At 26.1% G+C, this 22,520-nt stretch overlaps 1 protein-coding gene across 1 annotated transcript in view; it reads left to right on the top strand.

Moving 5' to 3' along the window:
• The first annotated feature begins 2,761 nt into the window (after positions 1-2,761).
• The window catches only part of LOC117177758 (WD repeat-containing protein 48), a 40,182-nt gene continuing 20,423 nt past the window's right edge, over positions 2,762-22,520 (top strand). Inside the window, exons 1-5 of the mRNA XM_033368667.1 lie at positions 2,762-3,007; positions 6,176-6,392; positions 10,847-11,059; positions 18,975-19,270; positions 19,357-19,542. Of these exons, the coding sequence (XP_033224558.1) occupies positions 2,960-3,007; positions 6,176-6,392; positions 10,847-11,059; positions 18,975-19,270; positions 19,357-19,542 (960 nt within the window). The 5' untranslated portion in view covers positions 2,762-2,959. The remainder of the gene's footprint in view (positions 3,008-6,175; positions 6,393-10,846; positions 11,060-18,974; positions 19,271-19,356; positions 19,543-22,520) is intronic.

The following is a 22,520-nucleotide window of genomic DNA, read 5'->3' on the forward strand; positions in this document are numbered from 1 at the left end:
CAAGTCAAATATTTATGGAAAAAGAAGATAAATATACATTTAATATAATGTTTTTAATTTTTTATTGTTTAACCAATACCATGCTCGCTATCATACACGCAAAAGATATTTATGGTAATTTTATCAATTGATAATCATTTTTAATCGGGGCTGTTACATGGAAGATCCAGCAAAGTCCTCGAATTTTGAAAAGACTGACTGGATTTAAAAAAATAATTATTTCCGATTAAAATTATTTATTATTTTCCTTAAATATAATTTTGTTTCCGAATTCATACGAAATTATTTTCATTCTAATAATAATATCATTACAATAATTCCAGACTTTTTAGAAATTTGATTATTTAGAATTAATTAATTGTTGAAAATACTTTTTTTTTTGAATTAATTAATAATTGTGTGCACAATTTTTGGTAAATTGTTATGTGTGGGATTTAAAATTTTTTAAATAAAAAAAAAAAATGTGAGAAACTTCATTGAATTCAGTAAGTTTGAAATGAATTTAGAAAAATTCAAGGAAATTGAAAAGAATTTGACGAAATGTAGAAAAATTCAAGGTGAGTTAAAAAGACACTTCAAGATGAATTAAACAAAAACTTTTTAAAATCCATTCAATTGAGTAAACTTAGAAGAATTTAAGTGAATTAAAAAACTTCAAAAGAATTAACGGCGAATTCTAAATTAATTACAATTAATTGCAAAAATATTTGAAAATGGCTTCAAATCTTTAAAAACTTACGGAATCCCTCATTTCTTGTGAATGAATAAGCTCTTTGAAGTACATTGAAATATTATAAAATTATTATTATGAAATATGATAATATTTTTCGCAAATCATTAAAATACCTCAAGCGCTTTTAAAATCCTAAAAAATCATATAAATCCACGGAAATATAAAATTCTTTAGAACCTTTAAAATATCTTAAAACCTTATAGGTCCTTTGAAATTATTCCACATCTTCTGAAATTCTTGACTTTGAATCTTGTATTTAAAATACCATATAATATTTGAAATCCTTTGAATCTTTTTGTAGCTCATAAAAATTTCTTGGAATCTTTAAAAATAATTAAAGTATATTCGAATCATTTCAAATGATTCACATCTATTAAAAATAGCCTAATATATTTCAAATTCTTTATAATCTTTTGAAATCACTTGAAATTTTCTAAAGCTTTTGAAAATTGCCTGGAATCTTTTTCAATCCACATAGCGCACTGCCAGAAAACCTGTTTTTTTCTGGATATCTATTAAAAATCCTTGTCATCTTTTATAATATCCTTAAATATTTCAAATTCTTTGATATCTTTTGAAACCCCTTGATACTTTTTAAATCTCTTTCTTGGTCATTCTTTTAAATTTTCTACATTTTCTAAAATCTTTAGGCATTCCTCCAAATCACTGAAATTATTTAAAAACCTTCGAATTTGTTTAATTGCCCTTAAATATTTCAAATCCTTTGAAATTGTTTGAAACCGCTTGTATCTGTTTAAATCTCTTGAAAATTATTTTAAATTTCGAACAATTTTCAAAATCTGTTGGAATCCCTTTAAATGATTGAAATCTATTTAAAAATCCCTGAAATATTTTAAAATACCCTAAAATATTTGAAATCTTTCGAAATTCTTTGATACAGTTTTGAAAGTTCTTGAAAATTTTTTGGATTTTTTTTAATCCCCTAAAATCTGTTGAAATCCCTTCAAATGATTCAAATATATTTTTAAATCCTTGGAATCTTTTAAAATGCCCTGAAATATTCCAAAACCTTCGAAATCTCTTAAAACTTTGTAAAAATTTTGAAAATTCTTTTAAATTTCCTAAAATCTTTTAGAATCTCTGCAAACGATTGAAATCTATTAAAAATTCTTGGAATCTTTTAGAATAGCGCAAAATACATTCAATCATTTGAAATCTTCTGAAATATCTTAATAATTTTTAAAGCCCTTGTAAATTCCTTGAAATCTTTTAAAATACCCTAAAAGATTTCAAAAGAATTCAAGAAAATTCATATATATGAGACACATCTGACTGACTGTGTGGCAGTCCGAATTATCTTGACAGTTATTTAACCCTTAAATGGCATACTGGGTGTTGAATACCCAGCAACTTATTTGCGCTTTAACAAAACGTACCAAATTCAAGAAAATGGAATTGAAGCTTTTATTTTTTATAATAAATACCTTATTTGGTACGCACACTATAAAAATAATTTTAGTTTTGAAGCGCCGTATCTCAGAAGTATTCAAGTAAAATTTTAAGTAGAAATATAAAAAACTTAAAAAGTTATGAATTTTAGAGTGAAAGAAGTCATTTTTTTCCAAAAACGATTTTTTTAAACTACTTTAAATTTCAAAAACTGTTATGAAACCTTTTTATCCTTAAACTAGATAGATTAAACATCATTAATTGATTCTCTTGCAAAAAAACTATCCAATACCGTCGGCACAGCATACGTTTGAATGCCCTTGGGTGCCTAACACCTAGTATGTTCTTTATCTAATTTTACGGAAGTGTGTCCTTTAAGGGCTAAAGTGCTTCTTACAGAAATTCTCTAATATCTAAGCTTTCTCTGCCCTGCGGCCAGCTGTTTAATTACTTTACTAATTTTTTTACATGTTGAGTTTGAATGATCCGCCAAAAACAAAAATGGAAAGATGGCGGCATACGTTTGAGGTTTGAGCACACCTTCATCTGTAAGTCATGGACAAGTCCGAACCTTTTATTTCTACCATGCTGCAAATTCACATGATAACACACACACGCATATCCTGTCAGAAACTGTCGAGTCGTAAAAAAAGCGGTTCGGTGTAGTACAAATAATCGAAAAATTCCAAATATCTTTAGATATAATGTGAGTTCTTCAAAAATGGACATACTTGAAGCGATTGCACGCTTTGCAAATATCAGCTAGTTTTCGAATGTTTCCCTGGATTTTGTCAAACAGAAAAAATTTACAACATAATGGCAACTCACAAGACAGGTGGGCAAAGTGCCCGAAAGAAAGTGCAGGTATACTTATTAATGTTAAGACTTCAGTAATTCAATCTTATTTTCTACTCAAGAAATAACTACCCCTTTCTTTTTTTAATTTAAAAAAATCAATACTCGAAACCGTAAGGCTTAGATTATCTGTTCTAGTAAATGGATATCGAGTCAGTGTACTCTAATACTTTATTACATATTCCGAAAATTAGTTTTGGCATGCAAATTTCATAAGTCTTAAATCCAATATCTTAGCTCTTAGGTTTTAAAATCCATTTTTAAAGCTTTCTATAAATATCTGAAGTTTTAATTGTTATTGTTGTTATTACTTGATCCGATATTCTATAGTACATTTTCTATAAATTTGTTCAAATTTTACAATATGAATACAATGATTTTATTTAAAATTGATGGTGAGAAGTGCTCTTTTGAGATGCTAAAAAGCTTATCGAAATATTATAGAGGGATGAGGGAATTGAATGATTATTTCTTTTTGTATGGGAAGAAGAAAAATCTAGGGATGGGTTAGCTTTGAAAAAAAAATTTAGATTTTTGACGCTACCCGAAACGAGAGAGATAAAAATTCGGTTCAAAAGATTAGCAAAAACCTAAATAACCATTGAACCTTCTTTAATTTTAATTATATATGAATAATGAAAATCCTTAAAGTTATATGAAACTTTACTGTTTACCCGGTAACAATTAATAAAGCATACGCTGGATTAGGTTGAAAGTTTTAATCGAAATTCCTTGATTTTGCACTTCTATTTTATCCCAGTTGGAGGAGTAAAAAAGTATCAATTTAATCTATATTTTAGTGTATTTTGCAAAATTTTAATTTGGCCAAACATAACCTGAAATCAAACATTTTGTGAAGCGGTCGAAAAGCGCCTATCATAGCAGATTTTATTTTCCATTGAACATGCCAACAGCCTCAATTTGAGTTGTCCCCAAAAAAAATGGACTAAAAGAAGCTTCCAGAATAATTATCTGAAAGTGCAATTTTCCATTTTTCGTAGTTTTTAACCGCTGATAACAAAAAAAACTCAATTCATTTTTTTGAATTGAAATTTCATCTTTTATGCAAAGTAGTTGATTGTTCAAACAAAAAGGGTGAATTTAACAAAATTGTTGAATTGTCAACCAAACACTTGCATTTTTATCAAAGACATGTGAAATTTCTACTAAAATAGATGAATTTCTTAATTAAAAAGATAAATTTTCAAAAACTGAACAATAATTTGTTTGATGAAACGATTTTAAATTCGTTTAAATTTTAAGAATTTCCAGATTGGTACTGTTTTAATTTAAAAGCGTTAGTCATTAAAAAAATGTAAAGGTGCCATTTAAACTTAATAATTTTCTTTCAACTTAAAAAATAACTTAATAATAAGTTATTTGTAATTAAAGGCTATTATTAAATTAGAAATATTTTTTCAGTCCAAAATATTGATTTTTAACCCATTCATTAAATTTTGTTTAATTAAGAAAAAGAATTATTATTTAATATTTAGCAATATTTGACTGCTCATTTCAGATAAGTAAATTCGAGCGAAATATTTAAAAGTAAACAATTTGAAACTGAATTGTTTGACACAGAAACCTTTAAATCGTTAGAATTTCATAGAGCTTTTGAACTTTTAACGTTGCAATTTTTATTGTTATATTTAAAAAATGTTTAATTTGTAAGCGAAATTATTAAATTTAGTAATATACTAATTTTAACAGATATTGAGAAGTTTTGAGAAGATTCAAAATTAATTAAAAACTTGAAATGATGTCAAGTAATTGAAATGAGGTGTGTGAATTTTTTTTCAGAACATCTAAACATATTTTAAAATTAATAGAATTTTTCCCACGATTTTGGAAATCTCTTAAAATCTTTTTAAATATTCTGTTAAAATAATTTTTCAAATTGAGAAATCATTTTCAATTTTCCTTGGAATATTAAGAAAATGTTTTTTATTTTTTTGGAGCCTTTCACAATGCTTAAAAAGCTTCTATATTTTTTGTTTGAAATCTGAAAAAATATACATTTTGTTTTAAATTATTTTGTGGGTCATTGCACCAAAATTTCGGTACGAATTGTAGAACTTTTTCGGTACACACACTTTGTTTACATTGTTTGATATCATTTTAAGTTCTAAATTAATTTGTAATCTTTTTAAAAATTCTAAATATCTCTTAAAATTACTCTACTAATTCTTCAGTTTAGAGTATTGAAAGTGTAAACGTGGATTTATATTTTTGGAACCTAATCTAAAATTTTTAACTCTATAGTTTACGAATGTTAAAAATTCTGAATTTTACAATTTATCTGCATTTTATTTTTAAATGTCCGATTGAAAAGTGTTAATGCCTTCCAGTTTATAGGTGTAAATTATTGAGCATTTTAATGCAACATTTTTGAATTGAAAATTTTTTAAACGTCTATTTTAAAAGTTTAAAATTAGATTAAAACGGTCATCCTGAAAGAGTAAATTTTCTACGTAATAGTTGAATTTTCAACAAAGTAGTTGAATTTTCAACCGAAATGGGTGACTTTAACAAAATTGTTGAATTAAAAAAAATATTGAATTAACAAAATTGTTGAATTGTCAACCAACCAGTTGCATTTTTATCAAAGCCAGATGAAATTTCTACTAAAATAGATGAATTTCTGACTTAAAAAGAGAAATTTTCAAAAAATAAGTTGAATGTTAATTTAAAAAATATTCAAGTTAGCTTTTCAGCACCAAAATACGAACTTTAAACAAGAAGTAAATTTTATATGAAAATGCTTGAAATTTGAACTTAAAAGAGAAATTTTTAACAAAACAGTTGCATGTTTAACCAAAAAGAATTAAACAACCCGGAATATAAATTACTAACAATAATATTATATCAGGGTTACCGCAAAACTTCTTTTTTCAAATTCCGTAATTTTCCCCTGACCATTAATGTTCAAATTATTTTGCTTAATAGTTATTTAAAGTTAAATCCCTAATTTGTTTTAAATTGTTGTTGCTTTGGTTCGCTTTTTACTCACCCGGTTCCTTTGTCGTGTCAAGTTAAATGAATATTTATTTATTTCAAGTTATTTGTTTAATTTGTGAATTTTTTTAAATTACGTAAATGAATGAAGCCCCCCCCCCCTCCCCGAGCTTTTACGTAATTTAAGTACGGCCCCTGAGTGTTATATCATCTTTTGTGCAGGTTTCGATGGTTGTAAGAGACGAAATAGAAAGGAGGCACAGAGCTGGTGTGAATTCCCTTCAATATGACCCTATCTTGCACAGGTTATATTCAGCAGGCAGGGACAGTATTATTAGGATGTGGAACTGCGCAAATATTAATGATCCCTACATTCAATCACTGGAACATCATACAGACTGGGTCAATGATATTGTTTTATGTTGTGGAGGCAAAAATCGTATGTATTTAAAAAAATTGTTTTCCAAAAATTGTTGATATTATTATAGAAAAAGGTACATTTAAGATACAAATCTACATTATATTCCTTTAATATCGCGCTCTATGCACTATATCGTAAATGGTGAGGGCACCTTAATTTAGAATAGTTCATGACTTGATAAAACAGGGCGGCCACCCAACCGAGAGAAACTTGCACCGGGATAAAGCCGACAGAGAAATATTACACCGGGAGATTTCCCGTATTTCATAATTCGCACATTTTGTAGTTTTTTTTTTAAATTTCAAGTCGGAAAGTATACTTTTTCAAATTGTTTAAAATAATTAAACTTTAAAGGTTCACACTATTTCTCCAAATATTTAAAATTCTACCATTTGAATGTTAAAAATGGGTTGCTCAGAGCAAAATCGAACTAAAAAAAAAAACGTGTGCAAAAGCGAAGTTAAAACTCGCGAGAGCAAAAAGGACGTATGCATTGGCGAGAGGTAAAACGATACAAGAATGAAGGGAGAAGGTTCCCCCCACTTTGCTGCTGCGAAGAAAAACTTCGTAATCAGCTGCTCCTCAAATTTATTTTGGTTTTAAAATCCTGAGTTACCACAGAATCATTACATTTGATGCAAAGAGGAAAATATTTCCACCATATAATTGAATTTTTCACTAAAATGACACATTTTCAACGAAAAATGGAATGTTTAATCTTCATCTAAACAAATAATATATCCGAAGAAAAGAATTTTTACTAAAAAGATAGATTTATACAGAAAAAAAAGAATTCCTAATTAAAATAGATGAACTTTAAACGAGAAGAAGAAATTTCTACCAAAAAAGATAAATTTTGAACTGAGAAAGATCAGTTTTCTTGCAAAAAAAAACAAAAAATTTTTAAATTAAAAAAATACATTTTTGGACAAAATATTAGAATGTTCAAAAAGACAAAATAAATTATTTTTAACCAAAACAGATGCTTTTTGAAACACGAAGAATAATTTAATTAAAAAAAAAACATGATTTTTTAACTGAAAACAGTCCATTTTTAAGTTTAAAAAAAATTTTACACAATAGTTCAATCTTCAACGAAAAAAAATATAAATTTTCAACTAGAAAAGATCAATTTTAAATCAAAAATGCTACGGTTAAAATTTCAGTATTAAAAAATGTTTTTTCAACAAAAAAGAATCGAATTTTCAATGAAGGTGTTAAATAATTAACCAAAAGAATTAGTTGTTTTACCAAAATAGATGAATTTTAAAACAAGAAGAATAATTTTCTACTAAAAAAGAAGAATTTTCAACTTAAAAAATAAATTATAAACAAAAAGCAACACAATTGTCAAATTTTCACTTTAAAAATGAATATTAAAACTAAAAAAATAAGTATTTAACCAAAAATGTAATAGTTACACTTTTAGTCAAAAATTTTAATTTTCGATGAAAATAATCAATTTGCAACTGAAAAATATAATTTTTAGCAAAAAATTAAACAGTTAAATTTTAAAATCGAGGATTTAATTTGGACAAAAAGAAAAAAATCGAATTTACTACAGAATAATTAGAATTTTAAGCAAAGAAGTGAATGCACAAGCAACAAGAATAATATTCTACCAATGCGATGAATTTTCAACCATGTACATACTTGAATTTCAATTAAAAAAGATACATTTTTAACAAAAAATGTAATTAATACATGTTCAGTAAAAAAAATTAATAAAAAAACAAAAAAATTAATTTTCAAATGGAAACAAGAATTTTCAAACAAATCATTTTTTACCAAAAAGCCGAAATTTCAACTAAAACAAAATTCTATTTCAACCAAAAAACAACGAATTTTTAATCAAAGAAAGTCATTTTCAAACAGATAGTTTTCTTAAAAAAGAGGAAATTTCTACCAAATTAATTTGAAGCAAAAAACGAATTATCTATAAAATAGGTGAATTTTCAGCCATGAATGCTATCGTAACATTTTCAATCAAAAAAATAATTTAAAAATTACGAATTTAACAAAAAAATGTAACCAGATAGTTGAATATGTCAACAAAAACTGATTTTTCTACCAGGAATGGAATAGTTTCATTTTCAGCTGAAAAAAATCATTTTTAACAAAAACATCATGACTTTTTACCAAAAATATCTGTTTTCAATCAAGAACGAAAAAGACGAACTTTCAACTGAAAAAAAAACACTTTTTAACTGAAAATTGCATTTTATGCTCAAGGTTTCAGTGGAAAAACGATTTTTTAACACAAGAATAACATACAAAAAAAGAATTTTTAACCAAAATGTTTATTCTCTTTCTGTAAAAAAAGTTTAAATATGTAGATAAAAAATCATCATTCTATCGACAAAAAACTATTTCACTATATTAGTCGACAATGTAACAATAGCTTTAAACGTTTATGTAAAACAATTGTTTTCGTTATTCCCCTTAAACGCGAACTGAATTATTAATAGAAATACAATCCTTTTCAGTTTGAAGCTTCTAGTATTATGTTTTTTATTGAGGTTTCATCTTTTTTTTTTGAAAATTTTTTATTTGGTTTAAAATGAACTTTCTTGTTAGAAATTCACATATTTGGTTTGTAAAAATGGGTTTGTAAAAAAATCACCTGTTCTGTTAAAGTGCTTTTCTTCCTTTTTGGACTTAAATGTTATTTTTTTTTTTATAGAATTATTCTTATTTTTTAAAAATTCATCTATTTTAATCAAGAATTCATTTCTTTCGTTGAAAATGCATCCTTTTTGTAAAACTTTTTAAAATATAGTTTGAGATTATGTTTTTAGATCAAGATTAAACGTTTCATGTTCCAATAAAAATTGATCTTTTTTGTTGGAAATTTATCTATATGGTTGAGTGTTGATGTATTTTGTTGAAAATTCCATTTTTTTATCCAAACATTCAACTAGTCGATTTTTGATTCAATATTTTTGCTTTAACTTAAAATTTGTTCTTAAAGTTGAAAATTGAACAATTTTGTTGGAAGCTTTTTTTTCTCGAAGAATTATATTCTTAGTTGAAAATTCATTTTCTTAGGTATAAAATTATTCTTCTTGTTTGAAAATTCATCTATTTGAACAATAAATTCATGTCTTTGGTTGAAAATTCGCATTTTTTCGGGTGATTCTTTGGCAGAAATCACTTCATTCAATAAAAAAAATCTATCCAGTCGTTTTAAATGTCACTTGATACTACATGATATGATATTTATTAATAATAAATTTATCGTCTTTAAAATTATAGTTTTGAATGTGCTATTCTAAAACAGTTTAATCTGTCAAGTCTTAAAACTAAAGTTTTTTCTGAAATTAATTTTTAGATTAATTTTTGAAGATTTCGAATTTTATGTTTCGCAATATTGTAGTTTCAAATGAAAATATTCCAAATTTAAGGACTATTTCGCTATTAAATATTTTAAAATTTCATATTGAAAGCCTTGATAGTCAATTTTGAATTTAATAATTCTAGATGTAAATATATTAAGATTTAAACATAATTTTGATTCGAAAAATATTTGATTCGAAAATTTCTAAACGAAGGTTTGAAATAAAAAAAAAAAAAAAAAAAAATTGAGTTTAAAATAAAAAGAGATGAAAATTAAACTATCTGAAATTTATGAATCATTAAATGGATAGTTTCTGTAATTTTAAATGGTTACAATTTTAGAGTTCTGAATTTTCTTGATGAATGCTAAAATATTAATTTTTCCTTTTCATAGGTTTTAATTTTTAAATTAAAATTGAATTGGTTAAAATTTTGAAAGTATAATTAGCAATTTATTTTTTGTGACTTTATTTTTTTCAGATTTAAATGAAGATCTCATTCTTTTAAGTTTTAACATCCCGAAGTAGAAATGTTTCCCATTTATTTTGAAAGTCTGTTTTAGAATAATACAATTCATTTTTTTATTTTAGAAAAAGTTGTTTAATCATCTTTTTTAATATTAAATGATAATTTTGTTTTATAACAACAATTTAAAATTCTAGAATTTCAGAAGCTTTGACTGTGAAAGATTCAATTTAGTATTCAATATTAAAGTGTGAAATTTTAATCTTTTGAATTTAAAATTATTCAAATTCAAAACTTTTCAATCTTAAATCATTGAATTTTTTAACGCTTTTAATCATGAAGAATACAATTTCGACTTCTCTGCATTTTAAATAATCCAATTTCCAATGTTCGAATTTTAAAATATAAATTTTTTTATCTTTTCACTTTGTCCTATTTTAGACATTTTAATCTAAAATCAGACTAGTTTCGTGATTCTCCAATTCAAATTAAAATTGTTTAATTTTTTTCTAAATCGCGAAAACTCACGAATTTTTACCGGAAGAAAGCCGAAAGTTGAAAACTAAAAAAAAAAAATAGTGGCCACCCTGTAATAGTATATTCTTTTAATGTATTAAATTCTTATAAATTTAACTTTTCTTCATAATGACCCTCCAAATTATATTCTTCAGTCATATCTGCAAGTTCAGATACTACAGTTAAAGTGTGGAGTGCGCATAAAGGATTTTGCATGTCCACGTTGAGAACCCACAAAGATTATGTTAAGTCATTAGCCTATGCAAAGGATAAAGAACAAGTGGCGAGTGCAGGTTTGGATAGAGCAATTTTTCTATGGGACGTAAACACGCTCACAGCTTTAACAGCGAGCAATAATACCGTAACGAGTAAGTTCATTCTCTTAAGGGAACGTCCATGAATTACGTAAGGATGATTTTTTAAACTATATGCCCCCTCGCCTCTCCCTTTTTAAAAATTCCTAAGATTTCTGTAACCTTCCACCCCGTCTTACTTAAAATTTTATATTTTTAACTCAATATATGAATTATTTCCACTGCAAACTGAATTTTAATAGATGAAAAGGGATTTTAAAAGGTTCAAAACATTAGCTTTGATTTGAAAGAATTTCAACGGATTTTAAGCTTTTTAGGGATTTCAAAAGATTTCAGAACATTATAAATCTTTGAAGGTATTGCAGTGATTCCAAAGTATTACGAGATTTAAAAAGATTTCAACTATTTTAAGAAATTGCCTAGTACAGTTTCAGAGAGAATCTAATTTTTTAAATAGATTTTACAAGATTTTAAGGGTCTTCCAGGACTTTGATCAGATTTAAAGAAATTTTACGATGTTTTCAGATATAAGAAAGGATTTCGACAGAATTTTAGAGGGTTTAACGAAATAAGAACGATTTCTGCGGATGAAAAACGTTTTAAGGGGATTTGAAGGGGTTTGAAGATATTTCAAAAAAAGTTATGGGAATTTAAAAAGGTTTTAAGAGATTTAAAAGGGTTTGAAGAGATTCAGTAAGATTTCCACTGATCTTTAAGGTTTCAAGGTATTCAAGGGTTTTAACCGATTTTCAGAGATTCAAGGAATTTCCACGTATTTTAAAGGATTATACATTTTTTAATGAGATTTTGAAAATTTTATGGAATTTTAAGGATTTCAGAAGATTTTACGGAATCTCCAAGAATTTGAAAGGATACCAAAAAACTTTACCGTATTTCTAAAATATTTGCAAGTATTTCAAAAGGGGTTTAGCGGATTTTAAGAAATTTAAAGAGGCGTCAATGATTTTATGGGATTTCAAAGGATTGTAAGATATTTCGAGTAATTTGAATGGGTTTTAAAAGGTTTGAATGGATTTCAACAGATTCAGAAAAACTTTAGTGCATTTGAAGGAATTTATGGGATTTGAAACCATTTCACGGAATTTCAAGAAATTTACAAAGATTTCAGAGGATTTTAACAGATTTTAAATGATTAAAAATAGTTTCGATTATTTTATGGCTTGCCAAAGGATTTTAAGAGATTTCAAAAGATTGAAAATATATATCCGCGGGCTTTAAGAGATTTCGAGCCATTTTAATGGCTTTAAAAAAATTTTAAGGAACTTCTATGAATTCAGAAAGATTTCCACAGATTTTAAAGTTTCAATGGGCTTTGAAGGAATTTCAAAGGTTTCAAGTGATCTCGTAATATTTAGAAATATTTTAAGGAACTTTAAAGGACTTTAAGACATTTTTATGGAATGTCGAAGATTTCCAGGATTTAAAACAGTTACACCAGATTTCAAAAGATTTTTAAAGACTTTAAATGACTTGAACGGATCTTAAGAGATTTAAAGGAGTTTAAATGATCTTATTTTTAATATTTTTAAGAATTTGAAGAGATTTAGAAATACTTCAATGCATTTGAAAGGAATTAAAAAGATTAAAAGGAATCTCGTTTTATTTCACGAAATTTCAAGGATTTTAACCGATTTTGAGATATTTTAAAGGATCTTAAAGAATTTTAAGGTATCTCAAACCATTCCACGGGATTTCAAGAAATTTACAAAGGTTTCAAAGGATTGCCAAAAGATTTTAAGAGATTTGAAAAGTTTGAAAAGTATATCCGCTGATTATAAGAGATTTCGAGCAATTTTAATGGGTTTTAAAAGATTTTAAGGAATTTCTATGGATTCAGAAAGATTTCCACAGATTTTGTAGATTTCCATGGGCTCTAAAGGAATTTGAAAGATTTTAAGGTATCTAATAATATTTAGAAATATTTTAGGGAATTTTAAAGGATATTTATGGAATTTTTAAGATTTCAAAAATTTAAAACAATTTCCCCAGTTTTCAAAAGATTTTCAAATACTTTAAAGGACTAATGGATCTAAAGGGTTTCAAATGATCTTATTTTTAATATTTTTACGGATTTCAAGTGATTCAGAAATACTTCAATGCATTTTCAAGGAATTAAAAGGATTTAAAGGAATCTCGTAATATTTCACGAAATTTCAAGGATTTTAACCGATTTTGAGATATTTTAATGAATTTTAAGGGGTTTTAAACGATTTTAAGAGATTCAAAAATATATCCGCTGATTATAAGAGATTTCAAGCAATTCTAATGGTTTTTAAACAATTTTAATGGATTTTTTCAGATTCTGAAAGATTTTTACGAATTAAAAAGATTTCAGTGCATTTTAAACGAATTTCAAAGATTTCAAAGCATCTTAATATTTAGAAATATTTACGAAATTTCAATGATTTTAACCGATTTTTAGAGATTTAAAGAGTTAGGATTTAAGGATCTTTTAAAGGGATTTCAATAGATTCAGACCAATTAAATATTTCAATGCATTTTAACCCTTATTGACCTAATTTGTCCGTTTTTGTCCGTCAATTTTAAGCACGGACAACTTTGTCAATTATGCTGGAAAAGATCTGAAAGTTTATTGGCGGGTGTTTTAAAGTGTGCTCTTTCAGAATCAGACCCAAATTTAAAAAAAAAAAACCACCTCTTCCCACCCTATTTTCCAATTTTAAAAAACGTGATTTTTTAAAGCAATTTTTTTTCTAATTTCATTTTCGATGCGAAAAAAGTCTTGACAATAGCTGAAATCGTAAAAACTTCGACTCAAAATGTCCAAAAAATAATGTAATACGCACAGAAAATTCATTTTTCATAATTAAGGGGTTGTTGGACCACCCCTAAAATAATATATTTACGAAAAATCGCTGTTTTATGGATTGTTCTGAAAAAAGTTGTTTCAGCTTTGAAAACAGATAAAAATGGGGGAAAATATATCACAAATAATAGAAAACCTATTTTCTTTTGTTATCTAAGGTTAAATTTCGTTACTACCCCATAAAGTAGCCCAAAGGGGTGAAAATCGGCAGTTTTCCAAATATACTATTTTCCATACCAAAAAATTGCAAAAAAAATTTAGTTCTACAAATCAATAAAAGTTGAGTTAGGTTGAAATTTTGAAAATCTGTAGTTTGATTCACGCTGAAATTTTCAAATGTGCTGGCATATGGAACGTCTTTAGCCATTTCTTCAATAAAAATGTTTCCAGTTCTTATCGCGTGGAAGTAGACGTTTATAAAGAACCTTTTTTTTTGTTATTTTATATTCCTTTTTTATTTTTATTATTCAATTTTTTTCTTATTTTCAAAAAAATCTGTATAATAACGATTTTTCGTAAATATGTTATTTTAGGGGTGGCCGTACAACCCCTTAATGATGAAAAATGAGCTTTCTGTGTGTATAACTTTATTGTTTAGACATTTTTAGTCAGAGTTTTTGTGATTTCAGCTATTGTCAAGACTTCTTTCGCATCGAAAATGCGATTAAAAGAAAGTACCGTACAAAATCGCCTTTTTTGTTTAAATTGAAAAATATGGTTAAAGTAATTTTAAGGGATCTCATAATGTTTCGGAATATCTCACGATATTTCAATGATTGATTTTAACTGATTTTACGGAATTTTAAAGGACTTTAAGGTATTTTATGAAATTTCGAAGATTCCAAGTAATTTTAAGGATTTCATAAGATTTCACGAAATCTCAAAGAATTTTAAGGGATTTTCACAGTTTTAAGCGGATTTAAAGTGTTTTTCATGGAGCGAAAATTTTTTTAATCAATTTCACGAGATTTTTTACAATAATATCCTTGGAATTCAAAGGATTTCAAGGAATTTTTGCATGATTTAGAAAATGTTATGTGATTAGAAAGAGTTAAGTTGCATAAGAAATGCTTTGGACTCCCCCCTCCCCGCTTCTAAGTAAGCGTTTGTAAGATTTTCTGGACCCCCTTCCCCCGTAAAGTTTTACGTGATTAATGGACATTCCCCAAACAATCATTATTACTACCAGAGCCGGATTTAGGGGTCAGACCCCTCTAATATTAAGCCCCCTTTTACAATTTTTAGTACTATTTTTTATCGATTACACAATTAGAAGCAAAAAAAATACAGAACGAGTGAAAAGAGGCGTGATCTGTTATAATAACAGGGTGTCTACCCTACTTGGTAAACTTGCAAACCCTGGAATTTTCAAGGAATTTTTATATACCTGGAAAAATCTGGAAATTTTATGGAATTTTAAAGTCAGGTAATTGTTTCAAGAAAGATTCTTCATTTGTAAAAGTAGCTTTATATTAATGTGTTGATTTATTTTGATCAAAAATTAGTTGTTTTTTTTTTTTTTTAAATAAATTTTTTAACTGAAAATTCAAGTATCGTGTTGAAAATGCATGTGTTTTATTGAAAATTCGTTCTTTTTGATTGAATTTCATTATTTTTGATGAAAATTTTTAATCTTCTTTGGTTGAAATATTCACTAATATATTTGTTGTTCTGAATTCATCTTTTTTGAATGAAGATTTGATTACTTGAGGGTTACTCTCTTGTTAACAATGAATTAGTCGTTAAAGATTCATAATTTTAATTGAAAATTCATCTCCGGGCGTTAAAAAATAAGCAATTTTGTTGAAAATTCGTTTTTTCGTTGGCTCAAAAATTGGTTGGTTGAAAATAGTTCTTTTATTGAAAATATAACAATTCAATATTTGGTTGAAAAATTATCTTTTTTAGTTGAAAATTTGGATTTTTTTGGTAGAAATTAATCTTATTGGCTGAAAATCAATCTTTTTGTTGGAAATTGAATAATTCTAGTTAAAGACTCGTCATTTGGTTGAATGTACATGTTTTTGGTTTCAAATTCAACCATTCCAGTGGAAGATTCATCATTTTAGTAAAAAATTTATCACTTTATTGGAAAATGTAAGCATTTAAAAAACGATTAGTTTCGTTTCTGTTGCATTCATTTCCTATCAAATTCGTCTTCTTATGAGAACATTTACCTTCTTTGTTGAAAATTTATATTTTTTGGTTAAAAATCAACTATTACAATTAAAAATTGATCATTTCAGTTGAAAATTCAACATTTTAGTTTCAAATACAACTACTCCATTTCTTTATGTTATGGTTTTGACTAAGTAAAATGTATTAAATAATTTGATTTTAATTGTTTTTTTGTCTACTGGTCTAAATTCAATTTTTTTAAATTGATTTTTATTTTTAAATTGTGAATTCCGGTGTAATTATTTATACTTGTAAGATTAATTTTTCAAACATTCGAATGTTTTTATATTTTTTTAATGTTACGGTTTTGACGAGATAAAATGTAGCAAAAAAATATTGATTATAGACCAGTAGACAAAAATATAAATATTGATCATTTTAGTTGAAAATTTAACTTTTGAGTTAAAAATTCATATATTCTTTGAAAACTTGTCTTTCTTGGTAGAAAATTAATCTTCCTGTTTGAAAATTAATCGTCTTGTTTGAAAATTCAGCTATTTATTTGAAAATTTATCTAACTATGCACTGAATTTTAAGTTTAAGTAAATAAAATAAAAATTTGTTTGAATTATTATTGAAATTCATGGAAATTAGAGAAAAATTCAAGAAATGGTTAATTATATTTTCAGTATTATTTAATTAATCTATTGGGAATGGTGGTCTACCACTTCGCCATCTGGTATGCAAAACTGGAACTAGAAAGAGTAGGTACAATTTTAAAGTTGTACATTAATTTTTGCATAAAAGTGATTTTACAATAGTTTTGTGAAGTATAAAACAGTGATTGAATACTAAAAACAAATCTTAATAAAAAATAAAGTTTTACATAGAATTTCCATATTATACAGTTAAAAAACACATTTTTGTCAAATAGGTTAAAAAAAATTATTATTTCACTATTTCATGTAAGTTTCAATGAATTTAAGTTAAAATAAACTTTTAATAATGTATGTAGCTACAAATTTTATGAACATTATGCGAAGAATACGAGTAATAGACGATTTAGGGTGACCGTTTTAATCCGAGAAAAAAATTGCCGGTAATTTCTCAGTTCGCAAACATTTTTCATGGTTAATGAAATTTAAAAATTCGTCTCTAAAGCTAACAATTTTTCCATTTAAATGAATAAAAACGGAGCTACAAATGAAAACACTCAAAGTGGAACTCTTGAATTTTAGACATTTAAAATAATTTACACGTATAAAATGGAAGCTACTAACACTATTAAATTGAACCATTTTTAATTAAATGCAGTTAAACTGCAAAATAAATTTTTTTAAGTATTACAAAATTGTAGAGTTCAAAGATTCAGATTTAGTTCTAAAAATATAATTCCACGTTATTATTTTCAATGCTCTTAAGTCTAAATTGAAGAATCAATCAATGAATTTAAAAAATTTCAAAATTCTATCATTTAAAGCAATTTTGAGCCAGAAACATACAAAATTAAACGATTACATTTTTTTATAAACTGAACACTTCTTAAATTAAAAGTTAAATTATTTATATTTTAAATGGTTAAAAATCCTTAAAATGCTCCCAAATTTTATTTGAAAATCTTGAAAGATCTGCTTGTTGTTTACATTTTTTTGTCAATTTTTAAATTTATTTTTGAAATTATTTCAGAACTTCCAAACATCCTTTAAAATGAATCTTTTTTTTTCTCAAGTTTTTTTTTAATTCTCCTAAATTTTTTATCTTCTGAAGCCATTCCAAATTCTTAAAATTCTTTTAAATTTTTTGTTTGAAATCTGCCAAAATCTATATTTCGGCTGTACACGTACACACTTTGTTTAAATTATTTCAAATCATTTTAAATTGAATTTGAATTTTTTCAAAACTTCTAAATATTTCTCCTACGTCCTTGAATTTTTTAAAGAATAATATGTTATTGTTATTTATACATCGAGGTTCAAAAATTTGACTTATAAATTAAATGATTTTAAATAGCACAATTAAAATGTAAGGTATAAAATTTATTTTTTAATATTTAACTACAATCACTGATTTTAAATAAACAGTCAGATAATTCTAAATATTAGGTCATTCTCATTGTTCTTAATGAAAAAATGTCAAATTGAATGGTTTAAAAATGGAATATTTTAGACTGAAATATTTGAAATTTAATAAAAGCCTTTCAATCGGACGTTTACATTTGTTTAACTAATAAGACTTCCAATTGAAATTGTTTATATAATTTTTGACGTTAGAAACGTGAATTCTTAAAATTGCGAACTGATTTCGAATCGTCTCGTAAAATTAATTATTATTCACTTTACAATCTTTAAAGAAAATTTTTATTTTAAAAATCATTAATTTATAGTCACAGTTGGTCAACTGAAAATGTATTTTAAAAAAAGATGGAAATCACAGTTGGACAGATATTTCTGTAAAAAAATATGTTTCTTCACCTTATAAGATGTGAATTTCATCTAAAACCGTTTGTTTCTAATAAAGACTTACTTTTAGTATCCACAAAATACTTTAAACTCCACAACAAAAATTGTTCAAATACTTTATGCAAAAATTAATGTAAAACTTAAAAATCGTACCTATTTTTTCTAGTTCGAATGTTTGTCACCAGGTGGCGTAGCGCAGTTTAACCATTCCCAATAGTGCTAAAATATTTAAGAGTATCTTGTAATATTAATTAAATTGCTAGAAACTAAAAAAAAAACAACAACAATAAATAATTATTTATAATAAACTCGCGAAAAATCATGCTTAGAAAAAACCTGGAATTGTCAGGGAATTTTTTTCCAGAGTTTGAGTAGACACCCTGAATAAACAATTATAAGCTACATCTAAAAATGTACTACCCTAGGCCATTGGTTTATTGGCCTCTGGTGTAAATCCGGCACCGGTTACTACAAAGCCTAGTTCTATTAATTTTAAACTTTAGATTTTGACTCTACTGCTCCTATAAGTAAACTTTATTTGCAGCATCTTCCCTTTCCGGAAACAAGGATTCCATATACAGTTTGGCTATGAACCCTTCTGGGTCAGTAATAGTAAGTGGAAGCACTGAAAAGGTACTACGGGTTTGGGATCCTAGAACTTGTATGAAACAAATGAAGTTAAGAGGTCACACGGACAATATAAAGGCATTAGTTTTGAACAAAGAAGGTACTCAGTGTTTATCTGCCAGTTCCGACGGCACTATTAAATTGTGGTCTATCGGACAACAGCGTTGTGTGCAAACAATCAAAGTGCACAGTGAAGGAGTTTGGGCATTATTGGTAATTATTTTCTGGAATGATGAACGATTTTAGTAGCGAGAATTTAGAGAGAAGAATCGAGAGTACAGATTTTGGGTGTGTTTTAGGTGAATGATACATTCAGTCATGTTATATCGGGTGGTAGGGATAAAAAGATAATAATGACAGAACTGAAGAATCCACAACGGTATACTCTGATCTGTGAAGAAAATGCTCCTATCTTAAAAATGGTGATGACTCCCGACCAATCCAGTATTTGGGTGGCAACTAGTGAATCTACAATTAACAATTACGTAAGTCATAAAGACAGAAATTGAACAAATAACAGGGTTCGGACTCACTTCAGAGATCAAAAAATTAGTGTCAATAGTGCAGGCCTCACATACTAGTCCCTATGTCCCCATGGTGGCGACTTGTCCGTGGAAATGCGGGAACTTATTTTAAAAACTGGAAATTTACTTTTGATCACAGTAAAATTCAAATTTTCATTATTTTAATAATTTTGATTAATTTATAAAAGTGATTTCTACTTTATCTACAGTCGTGGGGCATATAAGTGTGTTTATTAAATGTTTATTAGCTACTACTTCTGGTTAAAAGTTAAACTCTTTTGTTTAAAACAATTTTTTTGTTTGAAGATTCATCTCTTTTTCAAATTGTAACTACTTTAATGAGAGAAAGCGTTTTATTCTGGTCATACGGTTCAATATAAATAACAATGGATTCAGATGTCAATGAATCTTTATTCGTCCATTTTAATTGATATAACCGAGTCTTGTTCCAACTTTAGAGCAAAAATGTAATGATATTGCAATCAGGTAGGAAAAGAAAATGTTTATAAATGATTACATGGCTCACAAATTAAAAACAAATAACAGTGTTGTTTCTAAAGCATATGCTTTGCCAAATGTGCACAAAACAAATTTAAAATGGCGTTTGTTTCCGCTATAGGTTCACCAACATATAATTTGTCAAAGTACATTGCAAATTGTTTAAAACCTATTTCTGGCAAAACTCAAAGTTTTGTAAAGAATAGTTGGGAATTAAAAGAAGAGCTGAAAAATGTCAAAGTTCCGGATTCACACTCTGTGGTTTCATTGGATGTAGTATCAGTGTTTGATAATTCCAATTGACCTTGCATTAGATTGTATAGAAAAAATTTTTAATTTAAACCATAATTTAACAAAAATCTCCCAAAATGAATTTATTATTGCTACTAGGACAGTATTAAATAACACACTTTTTTCTTTTAATAATACATTTTTTAAACAAGTTTCAGGTTGTCCTATGGGCTCCACATTATCTCCCATTGTATCAAATTTAGTAATGGAAGATTTAGAGAGAAGGGCTCTTGATAGTTTAACTTTTACTCCTATTCTTTATAAAAGATACGTAGACGATATTCTAGCAATTGTTCCTACTGAGAAAATAGATGAATTCATTAAAACTCTCAACAATATGGAAAATTCAATTAACTTCACGATTGAAAAAGAGGAGAATAACTTTATTTCTTATATAGATTTATTAATTATTAAATGTTCAGAAGGAAATTTAATAACAAATTGGTATAAAAAAGCGTCTTAAATTAAGTAATATTAAATTCCGCAAAGAAAATTTATATCAACTAAAAATTACTCTTTTACAAAATAATTAACCACTCCAATTAGTAAACAAAACCATTAAAGAAAGAATCCATGAAATTTATAATAATTCATCTAAAAATAAAAAATGGATTGAAACTTATAATAAATTTGATCGAAAGGTTTCATTTCCTTATATTGAAGGTCCTTCTGAGCGTCTTAGAAGTGGTTAAAAAAATATAACATTAATGTGTATTTTACAAACAACCACACACTTAATAAGTTTTCTTTGTTTAAAAATAAAAACAAAGATAACAAAGAAAACTGATCTGTTTTAGTATATATGATAAATTGTCTATTTTAATAAATAAATTTATTAAAAATTTCATCAATTTGGAAACTGAAATATTAAACGTAAATAAAATTGATCAGACTATTTTATAAAAAATGATTTATATATAAATTATTCAATAAAATTTAAAAAAAATTTTAATTCAATTTACTTTGGCGCACTTTTAATTAAATTCTCCATTTTAAAATCGGTCTTTCTTAATTACTCATGTAAAATTGACTTTATTTCTTATGTATTCGTTAGTTTATATCTGTCCTTCCAAACAATAAGTAATTGTTGTCGTTAAAATTGATTTTAAAATGTAGTAAATATTATATAATTTGGAGCCTATTTTAATTTTGAGGCTTCAAATTTTAAGTTTTTTGTATGTTTTTCTTATATATAAAAAAGAACACTTCAAATTATGTATACAAACAAAAACAAAAATTTTTTGACTTCTAACAATTAGCTAATTTGGCTCCCTCCAAAATGATGCTCCTTTGTAAGGACAAAAGCACAATTTAAATGTCGCGTTTTTAGATTTTAATATCAGAATTGACAGGTAAATTTATACACAATAAAATTTTTTTTTTTAAATAAAATCGGTTAATTCTTTCCAATGTATTGCCTATTGTTAAAAAATTTTCACGTAGGTGATGTATTACCTTGACGAAGACCTGAAACTAGGATGAAACTTACGTCGGTTACATCAATTAAAATTGACGAATAAAGATTCATTTACAAACGGTCGAAGAAATTTCACAGTGTGGATAAACTCCAATCACTGAATTCTTATGTAACTACTTTGTTGAAAATAATTTTTTTAAATTAAATTTAACTATTTCAGTAGAGCATTTAACTATTCTGATGAAAATCTGTTTGTTTTTGTTTTTTAACTAAGAATTAATTTTTTAATGAAAAATCTAACTATTATATTTTTGGTTGAAAAATGATTTTTTTACAATGAAAATTCAACTATTTGGTAGAAAATTAATATTTTTAATTTGAAAATTAAACTATTGTTAGGATATTTATGTTCTTTGTGCAACATTTTTCTTTTTTGTAGAAAATTAATCTTTATTAATAAAAATCCATCTTTTGGTACGTATCAATTTTACCTATTTCAGTTAAAGATTCATAATTTTAGTTGAAAATTCATCAGTGTGGTTGAAAATAATTTTGTCCAACTGGAAATTTAACTGTCATATTTCTGGTTGAAAATTGATCTATTCTAATTTAAAATTCAACAATTTAGTTGAAAATTTGTCTCTTTTAATTAAAAATTTACGTATTTTGTTAAAAAATTTATTTTGTGTGTGTGTACAAAATTATCTTTTTCTTTCAAAGTTAATCTCCTTTT

This window comes from Belonocnema kinseyi, chromosome 8, assembly GCF_010883055.1.
Source record: "Belonocnema kinseyi isolate 2016_QV_RU_SX_M_011 chromosome 8, B_treatae_v1, whole genome shotgun sequence".
In the NCBI taxonomy this organism is placed as follows: domain Eukaryota; kingdom Metazoa; phylum Arthropoda; class Insecta; order Hymenoptera; family Cynipidae; genus Belonocnema; species Belonocnema kinseyi.